The sequence below is a fragment of the Heptranchias perlo genome, chromosome 3 (assembly GCF_035084215.1).
Source record: "Heptranchias perlo isolate sHepPer1 chromosome 3, sHepPer1.hap1, whole genome shotgun sequence".
NCBI lineage: Eukaryota > Metazoa > Chordata > Chondrichthyes > Hexanchiformes > Hexanchidae > Heptranchias > Heptranchias perlo.
In genome coordinates, this window is record NC_090327.1 from 76,214,535 (window position 1) to 76,230,337 (window position 15,803).

Genomic DNA, 15,803 nt, shown 5'->3' on the forward strand with positions numbered 1-15,803 from the left:
GGATGCAGAAGAAGCCAGAGTTGGAAGAACACAGAGTTCTTGGAGGGTGGTAGGGCTGGAGAAGGCTACAGATTTAGGGAAAGGCAAAGTCATGGAGGAATTTGAACATGAGGATAAGAATTTTAAAATCGAGGCATTGGTGGACTGGGAGCCAATGTAGATCAGCGAGCACAGGGGTGATGGGTGAGCAGGACTTGGTGCGGGTTACGGTACAAGCAGCAAAGTTTTGGATGAGCTGAAATTTATGGAGGGTGGAAGGTGGAAGGCCAGTGAGGAGAGCATTGAAGTCATTGCGTCTGGAGGTAGCAAAAGCATGGATGAAGGTTTCAGGAGCAAATGAGCTGAGGCAGGGGCAGAGATGGGCGGTATTATGGAGGTGAAAATAGGTGGTCCTGGTGATGGACAGAATATGGGGTTGGAAGTTCAACTCAAGGTCAAATAGGATGTCGAGGTTACAAACAGTCTGGTTCAGCCTGAGACAGTGGCCAGGGAAGGGGGTGGAATCTGTGGCAAATCTAACCACATGTTTATATTAAACTAGAAAAATCCCTGAAAATGACAGGGATGAGATTGGTGTTCTTGACAAAACCAGAGTTATCCTCACCAATTGACCATTTATAAAACCCAGCATACCAAAAGCCTGCAGAAAATGACGAGCAAATCATATTTACATTATGTACATTATTGTGTTGCAGCACCTGACTAGCGTATAGGAAAGACCTTGATCACTATTGTACTAGTTATATCAAAACAGTGAATGATGAGTGTGGTTTATGAAGTCACCTATAATCATTTCACCTATGTGAACTTCAACTAAAATGAATTTGAGCTGTAAGCATTCAGCAGAACTCAGTTTCTTCAAAAAAATCGCATTGGATATCGTCACAATATTTCAGTTTAAACTTTTACTGAAAAAAATCTATAACTGTGAAAGTTCATTTGATAAGGCATCATTTGTAACTGCCTTATTCAATCTTCTTACAGCATTTGGTAGAGCCATCAGACAAGGGTAATCAATGGGATCTTATGAAAAATGCAGAATCCTGGAAAAACTAGCAATTATCCCCATCGTCTTTGGCAATTTCTCCACTGAGTTTCTATATACATTGCGTTTAATATCTGTTGGCACATTTACGAACATTTCTGATAAAATAATTTCTCTAGCTCCGCTGATGGGTCAGAGGTAAATACACTGCCCAGTATGAAACTGAATGGGCTGATCATGAGTCTGCTATATTTGGCCTCAGCGGCCCTAGACTGAGGCGGGAAAAAAAAAGCCAAAGTTCTTGCTCCTGATTGCTATCTGATGACTCCTACTGGAAAGTGCATATATGTGGATGTCAAGCGAAGACAGGCTCAGATGTGATGTTTGCTTTGGTCAAATAGCCAGCTGATAGTCACTGTCTAGGTAGGCTTATCCATGAAGAACTGCCAATCAGCTAGCTCCCACGGAATCACACTCCTTCAGGATAGAAGGAAAATTAGACAGGGGAAAATCTCATCACTTCCAAAGCAACCCTATATTACCCTATCTGTGAAAATCTTTCATTCAAATCGACCTTTTGATGTAAATAACCCAGTGAGTTAGAAGATGTATCATATCAACACCTCCTGCATGTTCCCCTCCAAGTCACACACCATCCCGACTTGGAAATATATCACCGTTCCTTCATTGTCACTGGATCAAAATCCCGGAACTCCCTACCTAACAGCACTGTGGGAGAACCTTCACCACACGGACTGCAGCGGTTCAAGAAGGTGGCTCACCACCACCTTCTCAAGGGCAATTAGGGATGGGCAATAAATGCTGGCCTTGCCAGCAATGCCCACATCCCATGAACGAATAACAAAAAAATCTGTTATTATGGATTAATCTAATCAATGCACTTTTAGAGGTTAACATTTTCCCCTATATAAATATGTTTTAATGTTCTAATAATAAAGATACCTACATAAAATTTCTAAAATGATTTCCAAGATATTGGGGCAGATTTTCATTTTCTTTTGCCTGGATACAGTGAAAAGTGGAAAGTCTGTCAGGGAGGATCACACATCCGTAAGGGAGCCGCCTGACTTCCTGTCCATTAAAATTAATGTATGGAAAATTGGATAGGATTATGGGTGTGCAAACCTCCCCACCCGATCAAATACACCCAGGAAAATCTGCCCCATTTGGTCACATGTGGGGTACGGATTCATAATTCAGCCATTTTAACCTGACCTGTGGAAGGGTAAAATCCTCACAAAGGATATTTCTGTTGCTAAAAATAACTTCACGACCCAAAAGGTTAATGTACTCATCTTACCAGTGTAAATGCTTGCATTAGATGCTGGGATGCCAAACTGAGATTCAATGAATTTGGGAATGAAGGTAATAAAAGCGGTGACGATGGCACTTTCTGCTGTGTATGACAAGCTCACAAACAGGAATGTCATGTTGCTCAAGATCCTGACAGCTGCTTTGGGAAGGTCTATAAAAATGACAAGAGAAACACTTTCACCATGAATGAAACACAATGGAGAGGAGCACCTACAGATATGGAGAAACTCTACAGCTAATGTAAAGAGGCCCATACGCACATTGTAAATGGCAATGTGTGTATTTGTTCTTAAAACAGGTGGAAAATGTGAGCAAGGCAATGTGTGTACTGTTCTCGAAACAGGTGGAACATTTGTACTTTACCATACAGTTCTATGGAATTAATTTCTAAAGGATATCTCATTCAAACCAACTAAACCAACTAACAACAGAGAATACACACAGGGAACACATTAAATATACTTAACCAACAGGTGGGCTCAGTCAGATAACATGAGTAGGCAATCACAAGCATGTTATATTGGGCCTGCACATTGTCTAAATAATGGGTGCGTTTTCCATTAATATGGATATCAACAAACATAACTGGTCAAGTTTAGACCTTAGAACAAGTCAAAAAATAGAACCAGAAATGAAGCAGACTTACCAAGGTTCAAGGTGACATAACATCTTGAGACGTCTTTGCGCACCAGTATATAAAAAGTCATAAGTTCTGTATTATTGTCATAGTTGTGTATCAACTGTTCTAATTGATTAAATTAGATCTACTGTTCATTGATTGCAGTGTGGTTGCTATGGCAACAATTGTTGTTTGGCATGGATTTTAGCAGAGAATAGATAAATGGAAAGCAGTTGCTGATCAAACATTCAGTATATGCTTTTATATCCATTTAAGTAATGGAAATAGTTCTGCAAAAAACATTTGTGATGGGCTGAACATTGCAACCCATGATGTAAATTAAAATGCTATTTTATGACCAGATCAACCTTTATATCAAACAGATAGGGTTCAATGTTTTAGGCAACTAGTTAACCAGCAGTGGAATGTACTTCATTGAAACATTATTGATAATACAAATCAAATTCCTGGCATGGTTGACATGGTTTTCTTTGGACCTGGAACTCTTTCACAATGAAATGAAAAGACAAATAACTCACCTTTACATATAGCATCCAACTCCTTGAATAAAGATACTGCCTTGGATTTTGCTCTAAATATAACGGTGATCCTAACAGCGCTCACCATTATTTCAGTGCAAACGGTAGAGAGACTTCCAACGACCGCACGTGCGCAGTTAAACGTGGAAATCCAGAAGTTCCTCTAACAGATGCCCTGCTCGTCCGGAAGCATCGTGGGAAGGAGATATCGCCGGCTGGCTCCCCGTTGAAATGAATGCAATGACATGAAGTTCCTGCACTGCCCTGCTGGAAATGAAGTAATCTTGCCAGAAAGAGGTACATCCAGTTTTTTAGTCTAACCAAAATTTTAATGGTGTGGTATGTCTTAATGACTGCCAAACAACCTTTGTGGCACTGAAAATTTACTTTTATAAGTGTGGTGTCTCATTCCCTCACATTTTAATTGTTGTTGGACATTTAAAAAAATACATTTTTATTTTTTTACTTTATCTTTCTATCTCTTTTATCTCTGTCTTTTAATTCAATATTTCTTACCCTCTCTTTATTTTGCTTTCTGTCACTAATTTGACATTGAATTTACTATTCAAACTTACTGGTTCAGTGTCTGCGCTTCAATCTGATGGATTAATGGGATAGACAGTTACTTGCACCGTTCACACAGGTCCCAGATGCCCGGGAGAGGGCACCGAGCTGGACTGAGGTCCCGATAAGAGGAACTTGCAGTGCAAAAGCCCATGAAAAGTCTATGGGCAAGTCCAAGTCTAAAAAGCAGCATGTGCCGTTCATTTGCCCAATTAACACTAGATCAAGGTCCAGAGGGAAAGGGAGTAAGAGATCTGATACATAAAAGATAACACAATGTGAAGAATATAAATACCACATCTAAAAGTGAGCTCACTGTGTTTCCTATTATGTTATCCTACAGATACCATAGGACATTTTCCTAACGTAGGAAGAAGGCAAACCTGTCAGCTTAAGATCATACAAGCAGAGTACAAGTCAGAGTTCCACCAAATGCATGTCCTTCCTTACAGCCAAATCTAAATGGTAATACTTGGTGTGACTGTGAAGGTCACTAGCATCTGCCTTGCAGACGTTCTTCAATACAACATGTTTAAAACTAATCTTCTACACATTAATCTATCTCTTTGGAGGGAAGAAATTCGACCTATTAATTAGTTGGAATGCAAAATGCAGCCTACCAATCAATGCTTTGATAGGTTTACCCAAAGCAATATTTACAAATTACTTTTTTATCTGATTTTCATAGTAACAAGCAGCTCACAACACTCACACAAAAGGGCTAGTGTTCATTTTAAATTTATGAGGAACAGAAAAGATGGCTGTTGGAGTGATTTCTTGAGAGGTGTAATTTAAACAACCTCATCTTGGTAAGGGTTTGTGGATGTGGCCTAAATATTACACGATGCTTATCCTGTATGATATAAGCACCGTGCAATCTCACTGTTAAAAATAAAGATACAAAAACAGCTTGCTTTACCATTCTGTTTTACATATTAACTATTCTGTGGCACCATGGGAAACAAATACATAAGTGAAAACACAGTTTTAGAATTTGTGCATACAATCACAGTTACTGATGTCAAAGCAAACGTTTATACCACTGCAGAATACTGCCCAATATGTCAAAAACCAATTGCTTCCCCTTCTTGATACATCTTGGCTCATTTTTGCTTGAGGACAGAGGTTCTTTGCTAAACCACAAAAGCACTGTCACTTCAGAAATCCTGGATCTCACTGTTCTGGAAACTGCAGAAACCTATCATTTCATTTGGACTTTCCTTGAAACTCTGACACAACTTGCTCTTTGTCCTGATATGATGCCTGGGTTATTTTTCCTTATTTTTGAACTTTGTAGCAATTGTTTACAATTGAGTGTCTTGTTTAGTCGCTTCAGCAGGCATTAAGAATCAACCATACAATGTGAGATTGGAGGCACATGTGGGTCAGACTGGCTAGGGGTGGCAGGATCCTTTCCTTGAAGGACATTAGTGAATCAGTTGGGTTTTTAATAACAATCCAAAAGCTTTCAAAATTATTTTCCTGGTGCTAGCCCACAAATTACCAGATTTATTGAATTCAATTTCACAACTTGCCATGGTGGAATTTGAACTCACAACTTTTAGGTTGCTAGTCCAGTAACCACCATGCTACAGTTCTCTTTCTGAAAAGACCTGCAATATTCATTTTTGATGGGGAGACAACCACTACGCTATTGATTGGAATTGTGCTATCCTTATAAGAAAGGAGCCAAGAGCTGAACATTGCTCACAAGGATCAGAAACTAACTACGGATGAGGAAAACTATTCGGCTCATCTTGATTCATCTTTCTAGCGAGATCCTAACATCACCCCACTGTAGCATATAGTAGTTTCTTAAATGATTCTAAGATTTTAACTCTACTACTCTATCTGGACGTTTATTTACACTATCTGGGAGTTTAGCTAACTACCTAATACAGGATTAGCCCGCACCCGCTCGCAAGCAGGGAATTTTTAAGTCAATTCAGTAAGCCTAAATCTGCTTCAATGTTGAAGGATGGGGGTATTTAGGGTAAGTACAGTGGGGCTGTCACATAATGTTAATTGAGTGACAGAGAGTTACAATATGTGCTACATTGCACATATTGTAACTCTCAGCTCCACCTACAGGCACAATGCCATTAGAATGTTGTGGCCAATGACTATTTTTAATATAGAAATAGATTATTAACAGGGTTTCCACTTGTTTATTCTGATAAAATGTCATTGTTTCAGGAGCTGGCTGATTGTTTCAAAAACAAAGGAAACAGCAGGCTGAAGTTCAGTACAGTGAGATATGCTGAAATTGTTGCATTCTTGGCAATCGCTGAAGTCTAACCTAAAAAAAATGTTTCCTGCTTCTTCAAGCTGTGAATATAGACTTAAAATGATTTTGTACTTTATATTACTGTTTTGTCGAGCTGAACTAGGATGATACTTTTAAGAGTAATTAAGCAAATCAATAAGTACTTAGACAGAGATAAAGTATATTTGTGCTGGAAAACCGATCATTAATTGTGAGTTAAACCATGGTAATTAGAGTTCATATTAAGATTTATGCCATTCAGTGAAAGAAAACATTGAAAGAGTCTTAACTATTGAATTTCATTATCTCTTGAGTTCACCATAAGCAAATATGATTTATGTCCGACTTAAGCAGTTCTCTTCAAACAAAGTCATATTCACTGTTTAAAATTGCCACAGTGGTTAGATTTGACCAGGACATTAACATCTTCTGAATTTGATAATCACAATCCTAAAGGTAAAGGTTGGAAATACTCAGCAGGTCAGGCAGCATCTGTGGAGAAGCACAAGCCAGTCAGTCGACATTTCAGGTCTAAGACCCTTCCTCAGGACTGGAAGATATCACAGATGAACTGCATTTAAAAAGGAACAGAATAAGAGAAGGGGAGAAGAGAAAAAAAACACACACAAAAAGAAATAGAATGACTTATGAAGTGCTTGGGCAGAGAACAGGAAATGGTTAAATGGCAGAAGTGATACTAGCAGGAGAGAAAAGAAAGCATAATGAGAGAAATCAAAAGAAATAAATGACATATACAAAACAGAGGATATATGATTGGCAGAAGGGGAATAGGTAGAAAGGGAAGCATGAAAAAACAGAAAGGCAGAGCAGGCGCCAGTGTCCTGGGAGTCTGGTGGAAGAAAAAAAGCAGGTCAACACCAAGGGTGCAGACCACCCTGCAGTAGTGTTCCGAAGAAAGGGTCCCCACCCCAAGTACCAATCTGTTCCTTGCCCCCCGCACCTTCCCATCCCTAGAAATGCCACCACACCAATCCCACTTTGCCAGCCCCTATTTCCAGAGGGAAAATGGGACTGTAGTTAAAGTCTGCAGTGGTTAAAGTCATTGTTAAGACCAGAGGGCTACAAAGTGCCTAGTAGAAGGCCAAGGTGCTGTCCCTCGAGCTTACATTAGAAGGCCAAAGACAGAGCTGTTCAGCAAAGCGATCACCAAATCAACGTTTGGTTTCCTCAGTGTAGAGGAGACTGCATTGCGAGTAGCAAATACAGTATACTAGGTTGGAGGAAGTACATGTAAACTGTTGTCTCATACAGAAGGAGTGTCTGGGGCCCTGGACAGGAGGTGAATGGTCACGCAACGCATCTCCTGCGCTTGCATGGGAATGCGCCAGGGGAAGGACAGCAGACGGTAGGGGTGATGGAAGAGTGAACTAGGATGTCACAGAGGGAACAGTCCCTTCGGAAAGCTGAGAGGGGAGGGGAGGGGAAGATGTGTTTGGTGTTGGGATTGCATTGGAGGTGGTGGAAATGGCGGAAGATGATTTGTAACTATGGATTACGAGACAACATCTTTTGATAAAAAAAGTGATTAAAACTTACAAAGTTATTAAATATTGACTTATCTGAGCAGTTTAAAAATCAAAATAGCCCCATATCCCTTAATACCTTTGGTTAACAAAAATCTATCAATCTCAGATTTAAAATTAACATTTGAGCTAGCATCAACTGCAGTCTTCAGAAGAGCATTCCAAACTGATTAGCTCACAGATCAACCATGATCTCATTGAATGGAGGAACAGGCTCTAGAGGCTAAATGGCAAACTCTTGTTCCTATCTTCCTATAATAAAATTTTAATACTGTACAGGGAATGGACTGGCTATCTGACAGGCTACAGCAAGGGCACTGGCGGAGTGGCAGGGGTGGAACAGGAATGCTGTCATCCTGAGAGAGGACAGCAGGTTCATGTTCCATGGAGCCACTGCCATTTGCTGCCTTCTGTTATGCACCACCTTCTCCTGCAAGAAAGCGGGACGTGTGTCGGTGAGTGTCCTGCAGGGGATTTGGGTGATATGCCTGTCACGGATGAATAGCTGCCTCTATGTGTGACTGTGAGTTATGGGTGTGCGGCTTGCAACAGTGGTAATATGTGAGGGTGAGAGGAAGCATTTGATTAGAAGAGTTGAGTACTGATTGAAAGAGTTTGTTGGTATGTGGGTGACGAGGGATGTAGCCCAGCAGTGGATGCGGCTAGTGGAGCAGTTGGTAGGAAACGCCGCTTGACAGTTGACCTCACTCACCTTGACCACTCGTGTCAAAGCACTGAACTTCTTCCTGCACTGCATCCATGTTTATGGTGCTATGCACCCGGAATTGACTTCGTCCCCTATTGCCTCTCACTGCCTCTTAAGCAAATGTCTTGAGGGCCTCTTGCCCGCCTGTGGATATAGGATGCCCCTCCTTCTGTCCACCTCTTGCACCAAGGCCTCTAGTGCATCAGCAGAGAACCTTAGTGCATGCTCTTTCGCAGGCCTGGTACAGACTCAAATCGGCAGGTTAGTGAGGTCTGGCATGCAGATTGGAGGATGTGGGATTTAGTAGTGCGCAACTTTTATTCAATGTTTTAACATAACTTATCAGTTTGTAAACATAGGGACCGGACCTGCATCTGTGTTTTACTTGTGCGATGTCTGATCTCCGTTCAGACTCCGTGCAGACCCGTATCTTATATTTTGCAAAGAGATGCAGGCTGCCATTACGTGGTGCAAGTCACTCACGTGATATCGGGGGCCCCACCGCTGGTGAGCAGCCACTCAACAGCGCAGCTAGGCCTGGCTGCTCACAGATATCGGGTAAATCACCAGGCAGCATGAATGTTGCATGCTGCCTGCAAGTCATCGACTGGGCGCAGGTTCACCACGACCCCCATGCCTGGTTTCAGGGGTTATCCAATTTAACCACCATAGAATCTTACAGCACAGAAGGAGGTCATTTGGCCATCATGCCTGTGCCGGCTCTTTGAAAGAGCTGTCCAACTTAGTCCCATTCCCCAGCTTTTTCCCCCATAACCCTGCAAATTAATCCTCTTCAAATACATGTCCAATTGCCCTTTGAAAGTTCCTATGGAATCTGCTTCCACCATTCTTTTAGGTAGTGCATTCCAGATCTTAACAACCCTCTGTGTGAAAAAAAATACTCCTCCTTTCCCCTCTAGTTCTTTTGCCAATTATCTTAAATCTGTGACCTCTAGTTATCGACCCACATGCCAGAGGAAATAGTTTTCCCTACTTGCTCCATCAAAACCCCTCATAATTGTGCATACCTTGATTAGGTCTCCCTTTAACCTTCTCTGCTCAAAGAAGAATAATCCCAGCTTCTCCAATCTCTTCACACAACTGAAGTCATCCCTGGTATCATCCTGGTAAACCTCTTCTGTACCCTCTCCAAGGCTTTGACATCCTTCCTAAAGTGTGGTGAATTGTACATAATACTCCAGCTGAGGCTGGATATGTAAAGGTTTAGCATAACGTCCTTGTTTTTGTATTCAATGCCCCTATTTCCAGCTGAGGCTCAGTGGGTAGCACTCTCGTCTCTGAGGCAGAAGTTTGTGGGTACAAACCTCATGCCAAAGACTCCAGCACATAATCCAAGCTGACACTCCGGTGCAGTACTGAGGGAGTGCTGCACTGTTGGAGGTGCCATCTTTCAGATGAGACGTTAAACCGAGGCCCCGTCTGCCCTCTCCGGTGGATGAAAAAGATCCTGTGGCACTATTTAAAGAGCAGGGGATTCTCCCCGTTGTCCTGACCAATATTTTCCCTCAACCAATATCACTAAAAAACAAATTATCTGATCATTATCACATTTCTGTTTGTGGTACCTTGCTGTGCGCAAATTGGCTGCCACTTTTCCTACGTTACAACAGTGACTGCACTTCAAAAGTACTTCATTGGTTGTAAAGCACTTTGGAACGTCCTGAGGTCATGAAAGGTGCCATATAAATGCAAGTCTTTATTTACAAAGCCAAGTATCCCATACGCTTTCTTAACCGCCTTTTCAACTTGCCCTGCCACCTTCAATAATTTGTGAATATGCACCCCCAGGTCCCTCTGTTCTTGCACCCCCCTCTAAATAATGACCATTTAGATTATATTGCCTCTCCATGTTGTTCATCCCAAAGTGCATCACTTTACACTTATCCGCATTAAATTGCATCTGCCATGTGTCTGCCCATTTCACCAATCTGTCTATGTCCTCCTGAAGTCTGCTACTATCCTGCTCACTATTTGCTACATTGCCTAGTTTTGTATCATCCGCAAACTTCGAAATTATACTCCCTATACCCAAGTCCAGGTCATTTACAGATAACTAGAAAAGCAATGGTCCTAGTAATGGGAAAATCCTATTAAAAATGTGATAGGGTAGATGTCATCAGATGTGAACGCAATTAGCATGGAAAATTCATGGACACTGTTGAATTAGGACCTTTGAATGGACAAATGATGGGACATACCATATTTAATTTTATATATATATATATATAGATTGATGTAGCCAATTTCTGTAGAAATTGAGCAGCCCACACACAGTTCTGCTATAGCTTTTGACAGGGGGTACACTGCTTGATGTTCATAAAACAGGCGTCCAGGACGCCGGCCTGAAACAGGCGTTATGTAAATCAAGGGCCTAACGTCTGTTTCAGGCCCCTTTGCCAAAATTGGATCACATCTGAGTGCAGCATGAGTTGGTGAGCTGCCTCTGGGGCTGTGACTGGCGCCCGCAGCTAATATACAAATGAAGCCGGCAGACCAATTTCCCGTGTTTCTGCCGCCGGCCTCTTCAGGTATGTGTAATGTCCGGTGCACCCAGATTACTCCCTTAATTCGGGTGCGTCCAATTTCTAGACCCAACTGCAACCAAAGCTCTCTCGCAGATTTTAAAACATATTTGCAGTAATTATTTATTCATCAATATCTGGTAAGCAGCACCTGCACCTACCTCAGTTTTTACTCCTTCTGTCTCCTCTCCTGAAGACAGTAACTCGTGTAGCAACCTTCTGGTAATATCTGACTATTCTTCAGACTTGAATCTGGATGGTGGCCTACTTAGATGTGGGGGTATCACCCAATGTTGACAATACAAACTTCCAATCGGGATCTCTGCATAGCAACAAGGAGCATAAGCCCAGGATATTTCCCTCCCTAGCTCAGATTACGAACTCAAGTTTTACTGCCGCACTCGCAGCGAATTCAGCACAGACTGGGGATTGGACCTGGGACATTCCTGGTCTGAATGGCTTAATACCATACCATGGAGTGCACTATTCAACTAAGCCATTGGGGTGGCTGTCAAAAGCATATTTTGAATATAGATGTGAATTAGCCACCATAAAGGTATAAGGAAAGTTATTTCTCTTTGGGGTGTGGCACGAAATGTTGCAGCCCTATAAGCAAAAACACAGAGAAACTGGACTCTTAATTTTTAGATCAATTGACAAGCAAATACAAAGAATATGTGGGTCAGGGACAATTAGGGATTAATACATACATGGCCATCTAGAAAACTAGCAAAATCTGTTCAAAAAGCTGACAAAATTCCAAAACAATGGCAATTGAAGAATGGCCCTGATTATACCCGTGATATGTAAAAATAAGTAATTACATGGCCTTTGTAACTTGTAACTCAATGTTTCTTTACTTGTATTGGAAGAGAAAAGGTACATGAAAGTACATGAAAGTCTGAAGGGGGGAATCCGAATGTTAAAAGCACAAACTTGGTGGTGTAATTCTAGGGGGGGTATCTGGGGGCATGTGTCTTGGAAAATGCTGAACTTTTACATTCTGGAATTATATAGGGCTCTGGTGAGAACGTACCTGGAGTACTGTGTACAGTTTTAGACTTTTTATCTAAGGAAGGATATACTTGCCTTAGAGGGGGGTCCAACGTAGGTTTACTTTTTTTTTATTCGTTCATGGGATGTGGGCGTCGCTGGCGAGGCCGACATTTATTGCCCATCCCTAATTGCTTTTGAGAAGGTGGTGGTGAGCCGCCTTCTTGAAATGCTGCAGTCCGTGTGGTGAAGGTTCTCCCACAGTGCTGTTAGGAAGGGAGTTCCAGGATTTTGACCCAGCGACGATGAAGGAACGGAGACATATTTCCAAGTCCGGATGGTGTGTGACCTGGAGGGGAACGTGCAGGTGTTCCCATGTACCTGCTGCTCTTGTCCTTCTAGGTGGTAGAGGTCGCGGGTGTGGGAGGTGCTGTTGAAGAAGCCTTGGCGAGTTGCTGCAGTGCATCCTGTGGATGGTACACACTGCAGCCACTGTGCGCCGGTGGTGAAGGGAGTGAATGTTTAGGGTGGTGGATGGGCTGCCAATCAAGTGGGCTGCTTTGTCCTGGATGGTGTCGAGCTTTTTGAGTGTTGTTGGAGCTGCACTCATCCAGGCAAGTGGAGAGTATTCCGTCACACTCCTGACTTGTGCCTTGTAGATAGTGGAAAGGCTTTGGGGAGTCAGGAGGTGAGTCACTCGCCGCAGAATACCCAGCTTCTGACCTGCTCTTGTAGCCACAGTATTTATATGGCTGGTCCAGTTAAGTTTCTGGTCAATGGTGACCCCCAGGATGTTGATGGTGGGGGATTCGGCGATGGTAATGCCGTTGAATGTCAAGGGGAGGTGGTTAGACTCTCTCTTGTTGGAGATGGTCATTGCCTGGCACTTGTCTGCGCGAATGTTACTTGCCACTTATCAGCCCAAGCCTGGATGTTGTCCAGGTCTTGCTGCATGCAGGCTCGGTCTGCTTCATTATCTGAGGGGTTGCGAATGGAACTGAACACTCTGCAATCATCAGCTAACATCCCCATTTCTGATCTTATGATGGAGGGAAGGTCATTGATGAAGCAGCTGAAGATGGTTGGGCCTAGGACACTGCCTTGAGGAACTCCTGCAGCAATGTCCTGGGGCTGAGATGATTGGCCTCCAACAACCACTACCATCTTCTTTTGTGCTAGGTATGACTCCAGCCACTGGAGAGTTTTCCCCCTGATTCCCATTGACTTCAATTTTACTAGAGCTCCTTGGTACCACACTTGGTCAAATGCTGCCTTCATGTCGAGGGCAGTCACTCTCACCTTACCTCTGGAATTCAGCCCTTTTGTCCATGTTTGGACCAAGGCAGTAATGAGGTCTGGAGCCGAGTGGTCCTGGCAGAACCCAAACTGAGCATTGGTGAGCAGGTTATTGGTGAGTAAGTGACACTTGATAGCACTGTCGACGACACCTTCCATCACTTTGCTGATGATCGGGAGTAGACTGATGGGGCGGTAATTGGCCGGATTGGATTTGTCCTGCTTTTTGTGGACAGGACATACCTGGGCAATTTTCCACATTGTCGGGTAGATGCCAGTGTTGTAGCTGTACTGGAACAGCTTGGCTAGAGGCGCAGCTAGTTCTGGAGCACAAGTCTTCAGCACTGCAGCCGGGATGTTGTCGGGGCCCATAGCCTTTGCTGTATCCAGTGCACTCAGCCGTTTCTTGATATCACGTGGAGTGAATCGAATTGGCTGAAGACTGGCTTCCGTGATGGTGGGGATATCGGGAGGAGGCTGAGATGGATCATCCACTCGGCACTTCTGGCTGAAGATGGTTGCAAATGCTTCAGCCTTGTCTTTTGCACTCACGTGCTGGACTCCGCCATCATTGAGAATGGGGATGTTTGCAGAGCCTCCTCCTCCCGTTAGTTGTTTAATTGTCCACCACCATTCACGACTGGATGTGGCAAGACTGCAGAGCTTTGATCTGATCTGTTGGTTGTGGAATCGCTTAGCTCTGTCTATAGCATGTTGCTTCCACCGTTTAGCATGCATGTAGTCCTGAGTTGTAGCTTCACCAGGTTGGCATCTCATTTTTAGGTACGCCTGGTGCTGCTCCTGGCATGCTCTTCTACACTCCTCATTGAACCAGGGTTGATCCCCTGGCTTGTTGGTAATGGTAGAGTGAGGAATATGTCGGGCCATGAGGTTACAGATTGTGCTGGAATACAATTCTGCTGCTGCTGATGGCCCACTGCGCCTCATGGATGCCCAGTTTTGAGCTGCTAGATCTGTTCTGAATCTATCCCATTTAGCACAGTGGTAGTGCCACACAACACGTTGGATGGTGTCCTCGGTGCGAAGACGGGACTTCATCTCCACGATGACTGTGCGGTGGTCACTCCTACCAATACTGTCATGGACAGATGCATCTGCGACAGGTAGATTGGTGAGGACGAGGTCAAGTAAGTTTTTCCCTCTTGTTGGTTCACTCACCACCTGCCGCAGGCCCAGTCTAGCAGCTATGTCCTTCAGGACTCGGCCAGCTCGGTCAGTAGTGGTGCTACCAAGCCACTCTTGGTGATGGACATTGAAGTCCCCCACCCAGAGTACATTCTGTGCCCTTGTTATCCTCAGTACTTCCTCCAAGTGGTGTTCAACATGGAGAAGGACTGATTCATCAGCTGAGGGAGGGCGATAGGTGGTAATCAGCAGGAGGCTTCCTTGCCCATGTTTGACCTGATGCCATGAGATTTCATGGGGTTCAGAGTCAATGTTAAGGACTCCCAGGGCCACTCCCTCCTGACTGTATATCACTGTACCGCCACCTCTGGTGGGTCTGTCCTGCCGGTGGGACAGGACATACCCAGGGATGGTGATGGCAAAGTCTGGGATGTTGGCTAAAAGGTATGATTCTGTGAGTATGGCTAAGTCAGGCTGTTGCTTGACTAGTCTGTGGGACAGCTCTCCCAATTTTGGCACAAGTCCCCAGATGTTAGTGAGGAGGACTTTTCAGGGTCGACTGGGCTTGGTTTGCCTTTGTCGTGTCCGGTGCCTTGTGGTCTGATGCTGGGTGGTCCGTCCGGTTTTAACTAGATTGATTCCTGGGATAAGAGGGTTATCCTATGAGAAGGGATTGAGTAGAATGGGCCTATATTTGAAACAAATAAAATTCTTAGAGGGCTTGACAGGGTCGATGCTGAGAGGCTGTTTCCGCTGGCTGGAGAGCCTAGAACTAGGGGTTATCATCTCAAGATAAGAGGTCGGCCATTTAGAACCGAGATTAGGAAAAATTTATTCACTCAGAGGGTTCTGAATCTTTGGATTTCTCTACCCCAGAGGGCTGTGGATGCTGAGTCGTTGAACATGTTCTCGACTGAGATCGATAAATTTTTGGACACTAAGGGAATCAAGGGATATGGGGATCGGGCGGGAATGTGGAGTTGAAGTCGAAGATCAGCCATGATCTTATTGAATGGCGGAGCAGGCTCGAGGGGCTCTATGGCCTACTCCTGTTCCTATTTCTTGTGTTCTTATTTAAAGTTATGTATTCTGGTTAATTTTAAGAACTTCCACATTTCACAATTGGGGCATTTTTAATCTAAACAACGGAGAACAAAATTATACTTGGATCTGCAACCAACCAACCAGACCTCCCTAAAAGTTACCTCAACAGTCACTCTCCCAAATCCAAATCCTGCCCTGATTCAAAGAGACACTGTGCCCCATC

General features: G+C 43.5%; 1 protein-coding gene across 1 annotated transcript in view; it reads right to left on the reverse strand.

Moving 5' to 3' along the window:
• slco5a1 (solute carrier organic anion transporter family member 5A1) overlaps positions 1-15,803 on the reverse strand; it is a 183,976-nt gene that overhangs the window by 24,147 nt on the left and 144,026 nt on the right. The window contains exon 5 of the mRNA XM_067975894.1: positions 2,307-2,471. Coding sequence (XP_067831995.1) covers positions 2,307-2,471 — 165 coding nt within the window. The remainder of the gene's footprint in view (positions 1-2,306; positions 2,472-15,803) is intronic.